This window comes from Scyliorhinus torazame, chromosome 8, assembly GCF_047496885.1.
Source record: "Scyliorhinus torazame isolate Kashiwa2021f chromosome 8, sScyTor2.1, whole genome shotgun sequence".
Classification (NCBI taxonomy): domain Eukaryota; kingdom Metazoa; phylum Chordata; class Chondrichthyes; order Carcharhiniformes; family Scyliorhinidae; genus Scyliorhinus; species Scyliorhinus torazame.
In genome coordinates, this window is record NC_092714.1 from 210,494,262 (window position 1) to 210,510,879 (window position 16,618).

At 45.9% G+C, this 16,618-nt stretch overlaps 1 protein-coding gene across 5 annotated transcripts in view; it reads left to right on the top strand.

The window, feature by feature from the left end:
- Positions 1-16,618, top strand: part of ripor3 (RIPOR family member 3) — a 412,703-nt gene that overhangs the window by 140,377 nt on the left and 255,708 nt on the right. Inside the window, exons 1-2 of one of the 5 annotated variants that reach the window (XM_072514735.1) lie at positions 12,965-13,244; positions 13,712-13,837. In XM_072514735.1, coding sequence (XP_072370836.1) covers positions 13,243-13,244; positions 13,712-13,837 — 128 coding nt within the window. In that variant the 5' untranslated portion in view covers positions 12,965-13,242. Of the gene's footprint in view, positions 1-12,964; positions 13,245-13,711; positions 13,838-16,618 lie in introns of those variants that run through there. The other 4 variants (XM_072514736.1, XM_072514738.1, XM_072514739.1 and 1 more) reach the window with 4 other exon arrangements.

Here is a 16,618-nt window from a genome sequence, read left to right on the forward strand (position 1 = left end):
CACCCACCGCATGGCTTAGAGGAGACTGGTTAGTTAGACTGAGTTACTATAGTAAGATTAGCAGGAGAGTCGAACTCAAGTAAGAGAATTGTTAACTGTTCAATAAATGTGTTAAACCGATCTCCAAGTCTGAACCTTCCTTTGTCAGAGCATACATCAAGGAAGCAGCTTATGCTACATGAAGAAGCATAGCACAACATGGTTCCAGGAGTGCCTGTTGAATCTATATAGTTAAACTCAACATATCCGTGACAACCAGCAACAGCACCCAGGCAAGATGATCGAGATTCCGGTTCCACAGCAACTCAGGTACCACGGCAATCTCAGTGCCAACTGGCGTGCATTCAGGCAGAGATTTGAGATTTACATGGTAGCGTCCAACTTAGACGGCGTGGCGGATGCAGAAAAAATAAAGCTTCTGCTCACCATTGCGGGTGAAAGTGCAGCAGAAATCATCAAGACCGTCAAGTACTCCAAAGGGCAAGACAAGAGAGCCTTCCAGACAGTTTCAAAAATACTGGGAGGAAAACACAAAAGAGATTGGTAAAATGCGCAGTTCCCTAAAAGACGCGAATCGGCAGAACGGTGTTCTGCACATGCACGAGAATCCGTGCATGCGCAGTTGCGAATAAGGCGCAACGTAAAGGAAAAGCGATCTGCGCATGCGCAATCCATTCCTTCGCTCTACGTCACAAGCGTCATGACGCCAGAGGCCCCGGACCACGCCCACTTAAAGGGGAAATGCCCGAAAATAAGAATTTTTTAAAAAAAGCCGTAAACCACAATTCTTACACCTGGAACGACAGCACAATGCCTGAACTTCGACCAGTCGCTGAAAGTAACCTCCGCAGAACCCGACAACAAGCAGTTAGCACCGGCCAAAGAAATGATTTGGCCCTTGAAGACTACGACTCAGACATTGATTTCTTCTTTGGACATCTCGAGCACAATGACAGCTCCGGCACAGAAAGTGATGATTTAGTCCTTGAAGACTACGACTCAGACGATGATTTCATTATTGGACGTGGCGACCTCAGTACCAAATCCGAACCGCAACGAGATGCGTTGTACAGTGAAGAATCTGACACAGACATGGATGAGTTCTTCGGATTTGAGGATCCTCAGCCCAGTTTAGACGACATCCCGACCCGTTGAGTACAGAATTCTGCAGCGGCTTGACGCCAAGAGACAGGGAGAGGTCCAAGCCCACAGAGAGCGGACTGACGCCAAACCAGTGGTCCACGCACTACGAAGAATGGTCCACGCATCACGAAGAGTCCCCGATTCCACAAGAGAGTGGTCCACGCACCACAAAGAGTCCCCTACTCCGCACAGAAAGCGATGACAGACTCCACAGCGAGACCACTGCACGTCTCCACACAAGAGAACACAGAAAGACTCCACGGCGAGACGACTCCACACAGGGAACGATGCCAGACTCCACAGAGAGTGTTACAAGCCTCCACAGCGAGCTCGTTGACAGACTCCACGATGAAAACAACGCAAGAGCGCAGTCCTTGCATGAACAAGACCATGAAGGTCTAGCATCCTTATCTAAGCAACCAGCAGCTGACTATGCAAGTCTGCCATGCTCAAGTGCACAGCGAGACAACTTTGACAGTCTACCACGCTCACGTAAACAACAAAAAGACTATGATAGTCTACCCAGATTATTTGAGCCATCAGAAGAAGACTCTGACAGTCTACCCAGCTCATCTAACCGACAAGAAGACACTGAAGCTCTACCCACTATGTGCGACAAGTGACAAAAGCGTCACAATTCCCATGCAAGATGTGCGGCATCTCAGCGAGACTGACAGATCTCCGCTTGTATGTACAGAGGCACTCCGACAATCAAAATGAGGTTACTAGTGACTCCAGTGACACCACGTTAATTCAAACCTCATCCACTTGAGTCTCTCCACACAAGAAAATGCATTCCTGAACGTTTTGACTCCGGAAGGGGAGCATCTAGACACCTCGGATGATTCAAGTGACACCTCAGATGATTCAAGTGTACCTGAAATGACTCTGGATGGGGTGTGTCAAGAAATCAAAGATGATTCAGGTGAACCAGAAAGGACTCCAGACGGGGAGCATCGACAAACCGAAGATGATTCCAGTGAACCGGACATGACTCCAGACGGGGAGCGCCGAGGAATCAGAGACGGCACACTCAATGAAACAGCAGATACCACAAAGGACACTGACACAAGTAACTTTGTGAAGGACTCGAATTCTCCACTCGGGGTGGTCATTGAGCGCAACAAACACAACAACAAAACCTACGAAAACAAAGACAACGCCAAGAAGCGTACCAAAGGCACCAACGTCAACGACGAGCATGACGAAAACAACAACACTGGAACAACGACTGGTACAACTCCCCAACTGCAGGACAATGTAACAGCACAGCTCCTAACACTGGCAAGAGTACAGACATACCATGGCATGACGGCAAATCTCACCGATTCAAGTTTGCTCCACTACAAACTAGCAGACCAGCTTTCAAGGCAGATGACATATTGCATCATTATCACAATCACAAGAAACAGTCCAGGTCGGACAACACAGATTACATACTGCATCACTACCACAAGCAAAGAAAAAAAGGGTCCAAATCAGACAACAAAGTGATTTGACCATTTGCGCACCTCCTGATGACTTCTGGGTTCCTTAAACACAAGGACACCAATGGTGTTCACAAGGAAATGACAACATCAACACTTCAATAACAAAACAAGAAAGCCACTCGACCATATTAATTCATGACCTTTGGACTCATACATATTATTTGGTAATGTATGATCATCACTGTCATCATGATTTATACATGTCATCACTTATCTACCTATTTTGTTCAATTTTCTATAACACAGTACAGAAAATATGTAACACAAAAAAGGGGGGATGTGGTGATATGCATCACTGTAAACACACAAGGGATTAATGTAAATACACTAAGACTGAGTAAACACTAGAGGGAGCACCAGAGACATCATGACATGCAGACATACAGCTAATGAACACTTCGAATAGGACACGACCAATGGGCAGTCAAGACAGCTTATGCTACATGAAGAAGCATAACACAACAGTTTTTATTGAAGTTTACATTTATAAACTACTGGAGATGATTGAAACGATTATTAATTACATGCGGTTCTTTTTTATTACCACCTCCCCCTCCCTCCACTTTCCTACAGTTTACGGGCTCTTTCCTCTGCCATAGATGGCTCTTATGGCTTTGGGGGGGAATGGGGAGTGGGCCTCAAGCCCCCTAGTCAGTCTCTCCCTAGGTACCTGGCGTTTCCTTCTTTCCCCCTTAACCCTCTCGCTTTTCCTGTTTGCTTTCTGTGGCCCTGGTGGTTCCCATACGCTGCAGCCGCCCCCCCCCCCCCCCCCCCCCCCCCCCGAGCAGGATTCTCCGGCGTGCGATTAAGAAAGCAAATGAAAGTGCGTTGGCCTTCTTCTCACATGCCGTTCTGGCTGGTCCAATATCCCGAAGACTGCCACTCGCGGACACGGCTCTACCCTCACCCCCACAACTTGGATATTGCCTCGAAGAAGGTTGTCCAAACCCAACAAGCCTGGGGCATGCCCAGAACATGTAGGTTTGATTGGTTGGGCCTCCCTGGCACCTTTCACATTTGTCCTCCAGGACAAATTTGGGTTCTGGTCAGGTGTGCTCTGTGCACCACTTTAAACTGCATGAGACTTAGCCTTGCACAGGAGGAGGTGGAGTTGGCCTGCCATACTTAGTGCTTCGCTCCAGAGTCCCCACCCTACTTCCGTCCCTAGTTCATCCTTCCACTTCTGCCTTGCTGCGTCCAGTGGTGTTCTCTCCCTTTCTAAAGATTGTCCATATCTGTCCTCGCAGTTCACTCCACTGATCTACTCCAGATCCGTGTCCAGTAACTCTTCTAACATTGTGTCTCTCAGGGCTCTAGGGTACCTCGTCATCTCTTTGCGGAGAAAGTTTTTGCCTTGTAACTGTTGGAGTTCCTGTCTGTTCGCTGGTTCCAGTCTCTCCATCAGCTCATCTAAGGTCACAGGTCTGTCCCCGTGTAAAAGTTCCTGATAGTTCCATCGGAGGTGGCGACCTGGCCGGCGGTCCTGTACAACTTTCTAAGATTAATTTCAAATTGAGGGGATCAGCGAAGGGCTTTGAGACATGGTGGACATGGTGGAAACAGTTCACGATCATGTTTAATAATAATCTTTATTGTCACAAGTAGGCTTACATTACACTGCAATGAAATTACTGTGAAAAGCCCCTCGTCGCTACACGCCGGCGCCTGTTCGGGTACACTGAGGGAGAATTCAGAATGTCCAATTCACCTAACCAGCACCTCTTTCGGGACTTGTGGGTGGAAACTGGAGCAACCGGAGGAAACCCATCCAGGCACGGGGAAAATGTGCAGACCCCGCATAGACAGTGACCCAAGCGGGAATCGAACCTGGGACCCTGACGCTGTGAAGCAACATTGCTAACCATGTGCTGAAGAAATAGCGCAGGGAGGGGGCGGAGGAGGGAGGGCGGGGTTAAAAGGGGGAAAAACTTGCACAAGCTGTGAGATGTGGATAATGTTCTTCGATTTATTTATGATTTTCTACTTTCGAATATGCTTGGAATAAAATACAATTAAAAAAAAAAAAAATTGTCTACCACCTTTCACGGCTGGATGTGACATGACTGCAGAACTTGGGATCTGATGGGTTCGTTGTGGAATCCTGTCTATTTTGCTGCTTATGCTGTTTGGCACACAAGTAGTCCTGTGGTGTAGCTTCACCAGGTTGATCTCATTTTTCAGTATGCCTGATGTTGCTGCTGGCATGCTCTCCTGCACTCTTCACTGAATCAGGGTTGATCCCCTGGCGTGGTGACAATGGCAGAGCAGGGGATATGCCGTGCCATGAGTTTGCAGATTGTGGTTGAATAAAAGTCTGCTGCTGGTGGCCCACAGCGTGTCATGGATGCCCAGTGTTGAGTTGCTAGATCTGTTCAAAGTCTAATCCATGTAGCATGGTGGTAGTGCCACACAACACAGTGGAGGGCATCCTCAATGTGAAGACGGGATTTTGTCTCCAAAAGGACTGTGCAGTGGTCACTTCTACCGATACAGTCCTGGACAGATGCATCAGCAGCTGGCAGGTTGCACAGGAGTGTTGCACTGTTGGAAATGCTGCTTCGGATTGTTGAACTGAGGCCCTGTCTATTCTGTCAAATTGATATAAAATATTACATAGTGCTATTTTGAAGCAGAATTGGGAAGTTATCCTAGTATCCTGGTCGATCGACATCACTAAAACAAAACAAATGATCTGGACCTGATCATATTGCTCCTTGTAAATTGTAAATTTATTGTTTGTAAATTGGCTACTGCCTTTCTGACATTGCAACAGTGACTATACTCTATTGGCTGTAAAGAGCTTTGGGATATCCAGAGGTCAAGAAAGGCATGAAATAAATGCAAGTTATCTTCTTTAAACCAATGTCCCCAGTAAAGAAGCTTGGACATGATGCACACTGTGGCAATGACCTAAAGTCCTCTAGCACCAGTTATATTGGCTTCAGTCAGTGCCTTTAATTAGCATCATATGTAGAAGAACCAGATCCAGTCTTTACATAAACAGAGTTGTTTGCTTTTAACAGTCAACTTTGGGGGTTCAACAATTACTCAACAGTTCATCAAGTAGTCCTTTCTGCAGGGCCTTTCTACATTATTTCTTCTCTTCCATCTTTGGTATGTCCCCCGTGTAAAAGTTCCTGATAGTTCCATCGGAGGTGGCGACCTGGCCACCATCACGTTTGGTATGTTGCCTCCCAGGTGCAAGGGTACGTGATGTCTCGGATCGTGTTTTCCGGGTCCTTAGGGGGGAGGGGGAGCAGCCCCAAGTCGTGGTCCACATTGGCACTAACGACATAGGTAGGAAAGGGGACAAGGATGTCAGGCAGGCTTTCAGGGAGCTAGGATGGAAGCTCAGAACTAGAACAAACAGAGTTGTTATCTCTGGGTTGTTGCCCGTGCCACGTGATAGTGAGATGAGGAATAGGGAGAGAGAGCATTTAAACACGTGGCTACAGGGATGGTGCAGGCGGGAGGGATTCAGATTTTTGGATAACTGGGGCTCTTTCTGGGGAAGGTGGGACCTCTACAGACAGGATGGTCTACATCTGAACCTGAGGGGCACAAATATCCTGGGGGGGGAGATTTGTTAGTGCTCTTTGGGGGGGTTTAAACTAATGCAGCAGGGGCATGGGAACCTGGATTGTAGTTTTAGGGTAAGGGAGAATGAGAGCATAGAGGTCAGGAGCACAGATTTGACGTCGCAGGAGGGGGCCAGTGTTCAGGTAGGTGGTTTGAAGTGTGTCTACTTCAATGCCAGGAGTATACGAAACAAGGTAGGGGAACTGGCAGCATGGGTTGGTACCTGGGACTTCGATGTTGTGGCCATTTCGGAGACATGGATAGAGCAGGGACAGGAATGGATGTTGCAGGTTCCGGGGTTTAGGTGTTTTAGTAAGCTCAGAGAAGGAGGCAAAAGAGGGGGAGGTGTGGCGCTGCTAGTCAAGAGCAGTATTACGGTGGCGGAGAGGATGCTAGATGGGGACTCTTCTTCCGAGGTAGTATGGGCTGAAGTTAGAAACAGGAAAGGAGAGGTCACCCTGTTGGGAGTTTTTTATAGGCCTCCTAATAGTTCTAGGGATGTAGAGGAAAGGATGGCGAAGATGATTCTGGATATGAGCGAAAGTAACAGGGTAGTTATTATGGGAGACTTTAACTTTCCAAATATTGACTGGAAAAGATGTAGTTCGAGTACAATAGATGGGTCGTTTTTTGTACAGTGTGTGCAGGAGGGTTTCCTGAAACAATATGTTGACAGGCCAACAAGAGGCGAGGCCACGTTGGATTTGGTTTTGGGTAATGAACCAGGCCAGGTGTTGGATTTGGAGGTAGGAGAGCACTTTGGGGACAGTGACCACAATTCGGTGACGTTTACGTTAATGATGGAAAGGGATAAGTATACACCGCAGGGCAAGAGTTATAGCTGGGGGAAGGGCAATTATGATGCCATTAGACGTGACTTGGGGGGGATAAGGTGGAGAAGTAGGCTGCAAGTGTTGGGCACACTGGATAAGTGGGGCTTGTTCAAGGATCAGCTACTGCGTGTTCTTGATAAGTATGTACCGGTCAGACAGGGAGGAAGGCGTCGAGCGAGGGAACCGTGGTTTACCAAGGAAGTGGAATCTCTTGTTAAGAGGAAGAAGGAGGCCTATGTGAAGATGAAGTGTGAAGTTTCGGTTGGGGCGATGGATAGTTACAAGGTAGCGAGGAAGGATCTAAAGAGAGAGCTAAGACGAGCAAGGAGGGGACATGAGAAGTATTTGGCAGGAAGGATCAAGGAAAACCCAAAAGCTTTCTATAGGTATGTCAGGAATAAGCGAATGACTAGGGAAAGAGTAGGACCAGTCAAGGACAGGGATGGGAAATTGTGTGTGGAGTCTGAAGAGATAGGCGAGATACTAAATGAATATTTTTCGTCAGTATTCACTCAGGAAAAAGATAATGTTGCGGAGGAGAATGCTGAGCCCCAGGCTAATAGAATAGATGGCATTGAGGTACGTAGGGAAGAGGTGTTGGCAATTCTGGACAGGCTGAAAATAGATAAGTCCCCGGGACCTGATGGGATTTATCCTAGGATTCTCTGGGAGGCCAGGGAAGAGATTGCTGGACCTTTGGCTTTGATTTTTATGTCATCATTGGCTACAGGAATAGTGCCAGAGGACTGGAGGACAGCAAATGTGGTCCCTTTGTTCAAAAAGGGGAGCAGAGACAACCCCGGCAACTATAGACCGGTGAGCCTCACGTCTGTAGTGGGTAAAGTCTTGGAGGGGATTATAAGAGACAAGATTTATAATCATCTAGATAGGAATAATATGATCAGGGATAGTCAGCATGGCTTTGTGAAGGGTAGGTCATGCCTCACAAACCTTATTGAGTTCTTTGAGAAGGTGACTGAACAGGTAGACGAGGGTAGAGCAGTTGATGTGGTGTATATGGATTTCAGCAAAGCATTTGATAAGGTTCCCCACGGTAGGCTATTGCAAAAAATACGGAGGCTGGGGATTGAGGGTGATTTAGAGATGTGGATCAGAAATTGGCTAGCTGAAAGAAGACAGAGGGTGGTGGTTGATGGGAAATGTTCAGAATGGAGTACAGTCACAAGTGGAGTACCACAAGGATCTGTTCTGGGGCCGTTGCTGTTTGTCATTTTTATCAATGACCTAGAGGAAGGCGCAGAAGGGTGGGTGAGTAAATTTGCAGACGATACTAAAGTCGGTGGTGTTGTCGATAGTGTGGAAGGATGTAGCAGGTTACAGAGGGATATAGATAAGCTGCAGAGCTGGGCTGAGAGGTGGCAAATGGAGTTTAATGTAGAGAAGTGTGAGGTGATTCACTTTGGAAGGAATAACAGGAATGCGGAATATTTGGCTAATGGTAAAGTTCTTGAAAGTGTGGATGAGCAGAGGGATCTAGGTGTCCATGTACATAGATCCCTGAAAGTTGCCACCCAGGTTGATAGGGTTGTGAAGAAGGCCTATGGAGTGTTGGCCTTTATTGGTAGAGGGATTGAGTTCCGGTGTCAGGAGGTCATGTTGCAGCTGTACAGAACTCTGGTACGGCCGCATTTGGAGTATTGCGTACAGTTCTGGTCACCGCATTATAGGAAGGACGTGGAGGCTTTGGAGCGGGTGCAGAGGAGATTTACCAGGATGTTGCCTGGTATGGAGGGAAAATCTTATGAGGAAAGGCTGATGGACTTGAGGTTGTTTTCGTTGGAGAGAAGAAAGTTAAGGGGAGACTTAATAGAGGCATACAAAATGATCAGGGGGTTGGATAGGGTGGACAGTGAGAGCCTTCTCCCGTGGATGGATATGGCTGGCACGAGGGGACATAACTTTAAACTGAGGGGTAATAGATATAGGACAGAGGTCAGAGGTAGGTTCTTTACGCAAAGAGTAGTGAGGCCGTGGAATGCCCTACCTGCTACAGTAGTGAACTCGCCAACATTGAGGGCATTTAAAAGTTTATTGGATAAACATATGGATGATAATGGCATAGTGTAGGTTAGATGGCTTTTGTTTCGGTGCAACATCGTGGGCCGAAGGGCCTGTACTGCGCTGTATTGTTCTATGTTCTATGTTCTATCTTACAATAGAATAGATTAGAATTCCTACATTGCGAAAGGAGGCCATTTGGCCCATCGAGTCTGCATCGAACCTCGGAAAGAACACCCTACCGAGGCCCACTCCTCCGCTCTATCCCCGTAACCCCACTAACTAGCATATCTTTGGACAGTAAGGGGCAATTTAGCATGGCCAATCCATCTAACCTGCACATCTTTTTCAGAGGAAAGCAGAGCACCCGGAGGATACCCATTCAGACACGAGGGGAAAGTACAAACTCCACACAGTCACCCAAGGTTGGAATTGAACTGAGGCAGCAGTGCTAACCACAGTGCCACTGTGCCACCTTGTTCCATTCGGATTTTGTTCCACTATTTACTCATTCAAAGGTGGCCAGGTTACTGTTTCTTCTAATTATGTAAGATTAGTTCAGTTGGTAGTGCTTATGCCGTGGAATCAGAAGGTTTTGTTGTAATGCTGCATGCTGTAGGATAAGGATGTTTAGCAGAGCAAGGGTTAATGTGGAACTGGAGAGTAGTGATGACCACGATTTGATATAGAGAGTCACATTATAGTGGTCTGTGTGGTAGGAGTCTGGAAGGAGCCAGCATGGAGATAGAATCCATGCACGGCAGTACTTTGGATATGTATATAGAACCCTAGAATCCCGAAAGTGCAGGAGGCCATTCGGCCCATCAAGTCTGCCCCAACCGTCCTGCTCTATCCCTATAACCCCACTTAACCTTTGGATACTAAGGGACAATTTGCATGGCCAATCCACCTAACCTGCACATCTTTGGACTGTGGGAGGAAACATGGGGAGAATATGCAAACTCCACACAGTCACCCCAAGGCCAGAATTGAACCCTGGCACTGTGAGGCAGTAGTGCTACCCACTGTGCCGCCATATAGTTATGGATTACCAATAAATGGTTTATGTTCCACTGTGCAAGCCTCCATACCTCTTAGCTAGGGACTAAACTCTCTTTTACAAGAGATTTCACCCCCACTGAAGACTTGATTAATTTAAGTTAACTTAATTTAATTGACATTCCAGTGCAGTTCGAAGTGAGTGCTGCGTTATCAGAAATGCCATTTTTCAGATGAAACATTAAACTGATATCCATCTGCTTTTTCAGGTTAATGTAAAACATCCATTCGCATGATTTGAAGATTAGCAGTGAGTTCCCCAGTGTCCTGGCCAACATTTGTTTTTCAACACTTCCAAAAAATGTTTTTATTTATTTGCTATTTGTACATAAATTTATCATCACAATAGAAACTGCACTTCAAAGTGTTCCATTGTGCTTAAAGTCCTTTGAGATGTCTTGGGAGTGTGATAAGGTGTTACATAATTGCATGTACATAAACAACTGGGATCAAGTGGATCCCTTGAAGAGTATAGAGATTGTCGAAATAGAGTTAAGAGGGAAATCAGGAGGGCAAAAAGGGGACATGAAATTGCTTTGGCAAATAATGCAAAGGAGAATCCAAAGAGCTTCTACAGATACATAAAGGGAAAAAGAGTAACTAGGGACAGAGTAGGGCCTCTTAAGGATCAACAAGGACATCTATGTGCAGAGCCACTAGAGTTGGGTGAGATCCTGAATGAATATTTCTCATCGGTATTCACGGTGGAGAAAGGCATGGATGTTAGGAAACTAAGGGAAATAAATAGTGATGTCTTGAGAAGTGTGCATATTACAGAGGACGAGGTGCTGGAAGTCTTAAAGCGCATCAAGGTAGATAAATCCCCGGGACCTGATGAAATGTATCCCAGGATGTTGAGGGAGGCTAGGGAGGAAATTGCAGGTCCCCTAACAGAGATATTTGAATCATCGGCAGCCACAGGTGAGGTGCCTGAAGATTGGAGAGTGGCGAATGTTGTGCCCTTGTTTAAGAAGGGCAGCAGGGAAAAGCCTGGGAACTACAGACCGGTGAGCCTAACGTCTGTAGTAGGTAAGTTGCTAGAAGGTAATCTGAGAGACAGGATCTACAAGCATTTAGAGAGGCAAGAACTGATTCGGGGCAGTCAGCATGGCTTTGTGCGTGGAAAATCATGTCTCGCAAATTTGATTGAGTTTTTTGAGGGGGTGACCAAGAAGGTAGATGAGGGCAGTGCAGTAGACGTTGTCTACATGGACTTTAGCAAAGCCTTTGACAAGGTACCGCATGGTAGGTTGTTGCAGAAGGTTAAAGCTCAGGGGATCCAAGGTGAGGTTGCCAATTGGATTCAAAATTGGCTGGACGACAGAAGACAGAGGGTGGTTGTAGAGGGTTGTTTTTCAAACTGGAGGCCTGTGACCAGTGGTGTGCCTCAGGGATCGGTGCTGGGTCAACTGTTATTTGTGATTTATATTAATGATTTGGATGAGAATTTAGGAGGCATGGTTAGTAAGTTTGCAGATGACACCAAGATTGGTGGCACAGTGGATAGTGAAGAAGGTTATCTAGGATTGCAACGGGATCTTGATCAATTAGGCCAGTGGGCCGACGAATGGCAGATGGAGTTTAATTTAGATAAATGTGAGGTGATGCATTTTGGCAGATCGAATCAGGCCAGGACCTACTCAGTTAATGGTATGGCGTTGGGGAGAGTTATAGAACAAAGAGATCTAGGAGTACAGGTTCATAGCTCCTTGAAGGTGGAGTCGCAGGTGGACAGTGTGGTGAAGAAGGCATTCGGCATGCTTGGTTTCATTGGTCAGAACATTGAATACAGGAGTTGGGACGTCTTGTTGAAGTTGTACAAGACATTGGTACGGCCACACTTGGAATACTGTGTGCAGTTCTGGTCACCCTATTATTAAACTAGAAAGAGTGCAGAAAAGATTTACTAGGATGTTACCAGGACTTGATGGTTCGAGTTATAAGGAGAGGCTGGATAGACTGGGACTTTTTTCCCTGGAGCGTAGGAGGCTTAGGGGTGATCTTATAAAGGTCTATAAAATAATGAGGGGCATAGATAAGGTAGATAGTCAACATCTTTTCCCAAAGGTAGGGGAGTCTAAAACTAGAGGGCATAGGTTTAAGGTGAGAGGGGAGAGATTCAGAAGGGCCCAGAGGGGCAATTTCTTCACTCAGAGGGTAGTGAGTGTCTGGAATGTGCTGCCAGAGGTAGTAGTAGAGGCAGGTACAATTGTGTCTTTTAAAAAGCATTTAGATAGTTACATGGGTAAGATGGGTATAGAGGGTTATGGGCCAAGTGCGGGCAACTGGGACTAGCTTAATGGTAAAAACTGGGCGGCATGGACTGGTTGGGCCGAAGGGCCTGTTTCCATGCTGTAAACTTCTATGATTCTATGTTCTTTTTTTATTCTTTTTTTTAACCCCCGCGTAAATTGTAAGTTGTCTTAATGTCAGAATAAATTCTGTATTTTGTCTTTGCTTGTTATTCTCGTCACACCATCTACATTTGAGGACTTCCTATTTGGCAATATCATTGGATTTTAATGAGAGCCTTAGAATCTTGACCAGTGGCATCATACTGGAGCATAGGGTGATTGAGTATTGTTGACCATACAGTGATTTCAATTGTGCCATTGGGTGCAGTTGCTGGGTGAAGGATCGTCATCTGCCACATAAAACAAAATATATTCATAGTGAATTTTATTTTAATATTATTTACTATTTTAGTAGGGCTGTTTCACTTGCTGCATGGAAACTGGGAGAGTCCGATATGATAATGAAGTTCCCTTTAGCTTAATTTGTTGTAGAAGAAAAGGTGAAGTGAAGAAACATGACTCAACCTGAGTTCAGTCAATATCCCACAATTAGTTTGTTGTCACCATTGCCTTAGTGGGGTGCCATTGTCTTGATTCTTCTCTGGCTTTCACCAAACTTCTCTCAGTCCATGTCTCAATGTCATTCACCCAGCCGTTTTTTCTTCTTCCTCTGCTGTTTCTACCTCAATTTTTCATTCAAATGTTGCCAGGACCCTGCTACTAGGAAGGCAGTAAATAGGGGCTCAGTTGGCCATCTACATGTGTACTCCAGATGCAACTGTAAGGTTACAAGGAGGCAGACTATAAATAGTCCTATATGCCACAATGTGAGTAATATTTCTATATAAAGAGTTATAAAATTTGGTGTCTTCTTCAGTGTGTTGATACGACATGGGCATGATTAATTTATGGGAATTGTTCAACCGTTACCCATTAAGGAACATCAATGCATTGGAATCAAAGCCATTTGTTTAATGTAGGTTTTGCATCTGTCATAGCTTGACGATCCAAGTGTTCCAGTCGTGTTTCTCAGCGGGATTTATCTTTCAGATACTTCCCAGAAGTCACTGTAAAAATGCTGTACTGTGCCTTTCTAACATTGAAACAAGCAGAAAGAGCATTTAAGAATGTTTAGTTAATGTGTAACCCCAAAAATATAATACTTTGTTTACATAACTTTCTTCTAAGTTTTGCCAACATCACCAAAAATTCTTCCCTTGCCCATGATCCAAGGAACAGGTCCTGTTTTTATGTGCTGCCTCCTATCTGATGAATTTTTCTTACCTATCTATAGGAATTTTATCAAAATCCCTGGGAATATGTCTGTGAAACTGCACTTTGCCTCTCCTGCTGATTCTTGTGGGATCAACCGCAGTCGTTCATTTGCTGGTTTTGGTTTGATGCAAAGCAGAAGAACCCAGTGAGTATTAAAGGAGATTACCCAAGTGTGAATACATTATATTCATTTATGTGATAACTGATCAATTTTCTAATTAATGGAAAATGAAAAAGAAAAATCAAAGCAATGCTTTTCCTCTTCCCAAGCAACACAGCTGGATTCTCCTTCACCAAAAGTGCACATAGGAAACACAATCCTATTGGAATGCCTTGATTCATGTCATTGTCTCTTCCTCTTGAGGTTATTCACTACCCTCAGTCAGCACTGCATGAGTAACGCAGCTGCTGGGTGAGAATGCAAAACAAAGCAAGGGACTGAGCTGGCAACTTGCATCCATTTAAAGTTCACTGCTTTTTGATCAGGAATCAAGCCTTGCATCATGGAATTGTTTTATTATTTGCATGCTTAAAATGTTAAGATTGTTTGTTAAAAATAGTGCAATATATGAAAGATGACTGGGGCTGTGTTACGATGGCTTAAGCAGGGAGTTTCATAATGTCAAAACCCATGAAAATGAAGTTCGATGGGCCACCTTTGACTTTATGTAATTTAAGTATTTACATTTATGATTTAATGGTAACATTTGAGAGTCTTTAAGTCCAAATTATTCATGCATGTAGGAGAAAACTGGATGAAGGAGAAAGGAATATGGCTATCTTCTTCTTCGTCGGTCACTCGATAATAAGTATGATTATCCACCTAGGAAACTGTGTTACTGGTCATGGTTTTGGGGTTCTTGCATGGCTAATGAGCCTGAACCTCGAGCTGCATCTTTGACCGCACATTTGGCAGGTGTTTTCTGGGAGGTGGGATCGGTTCTTGGACTCTGGATCGCTGATATTCCTTTCTCAGGCTCCTTTTCCAGGCCTCCTCTTACTGTCACGTGTCCTCGATGAACTGTGTCCCTACAATCAGGAGGTTCCTCCAAGTCGGTCTCTTCTGAGCAAGGCTCTCGTAGGCATTGATGCCTATGTAGCATTTCTTGAGTTAAGCCTCCAGGGTGTCTTTGAAATGTTTCCTTTGCCCACCTCTTGTTCAGAAGCCTTCCATGAGCTGTGCAAAGAAAATTTACCTTGGCAGTCGGGACTCTCATCCTAAACACATGGCCAGCATAATGGAGTTGGTTTCGGATGACCATGGCCTCGGTGCTGGTGCTCTTGGCTCCTTCAAGGCCACTGATGCCAGTACACCTGTCCTTCCAGCTGATGTGGAGAATCCGGTTCAGACAGCTTTTTTGGGACCTCTTCAGGGCCATGAGGTGGTGTCTGTATTTATGAGCCATATAGAAGAGTTGGAAGGACAACTGCCTTGTACACGAGGATCTTGGTTGTCACAGACTCATCCTTAGGCATCTGAAAGAGTTGCTCGCCGATTGGATATGATGTCGGATCTCCGCATCAATGTCAGCCTTAGAAGAGAGGTGGCTCCCCGGGTATGGGAACTGTTACATGTTTTGTACAGTTTCCCCGGTGATCTTGATGGAGGGGTCTAACCGAAGTTTCGTAAGACTCCAACATAATTTCCCTGCTCTTACCTTTCTCAGTCGCGGCAGAGATTATAAGTGTCTCATATCCTTCTTAATTACCCTATTAACCTGTTCTGCCACCTTCAGGGATCTGTGGACAAGCGCCCCAAGATTTTTATGTTTCTCTGAGCTTCCTAGTGTCCTGACCTTCGTGGACTCTGGCCTCCAGTCACACAAACCGTCTTCTACCACCATCGTCTGTCTACTACCACTAAGCCAGTTTTGGATCCATTGGGCACGATTCAACTAAATGTAACAAAGTTCCATAGCGAGCACGTTTAACCGCGTATTTCCTGGTACTCGCAGATATACAGCACCATTCACTTTAAATAAGGGGCCTCAGTGGGGAACGCGTGACAGAGGCCGCACATAGCCCCCTTTTCTACACACAAAGAGCTCCGCTCGCCGGAACTCCTCAGTGTAGCAAGAGATTTTAAAATGGCATCCCGATTTCAGAGACCACCGACGCAAGCCCCAACGCACTTTGGGGGTCCTCTGACCCCCCCGCAGCCCGCCCAACACCCAAGCAGGATCCCCCAGCCCGATCGCCAGCACACAAAAAATGCCAGCATGGCACCTGGCAGTGCCAACCTAACACCGTGGCAGTGCCCCTGCCAGCTGGCAGTGCCACATGGGCACATTGGCAGTGCCAGGCTGGCACCCAGGTAGCACTGCCAGAACGGCAGTGCCAGGGTATCACCCTGTCCAGAGGGCACACACCTGGGTGCTTCCGATCCCCTGGGAAACCCTCATGAGTGCCATTCCATCTAGTCCCCATTTGTGAGGACCAGTGCTGAATGGCATGAAGGGGATAGATCCCAATGCCTCAGGTACCTCAGGAAAGTGCACATTAAAGTGAGACTAGCTGTCTCGCTTCAATATGCAGATTTGTAAAAAGCTAGATCTCGCGAGACGTTGCGAGCCTGGTAGAACCCTGGAGTGGGCTCTCCTGGCTTCTGTCTGCCACACTGTACCACGGTGAACTGTTTTTTGGGCACAGCGTGGTCGTTGGATCGCACCCATCGAGTTGAATTGCGACATCCAAACTGCTGCACTGTATGAGATCAGTTCGATCAGCACAGATTGATAACCAAGCCAGCCACTTTCTAGTGTACATGTTTTAATATTGTACTGGCTACTACCACTGAAGTAGTCGGGTCTGGGTATTTAAAAAAATGTTTTATTTTGTAGTTTAGCGATTTCAGGAAGATTTGTTGGTTCCAAAATAAAAAAAACTGAGGAGTGACACAGAATGACTTCACATGAAGTGCATTAAA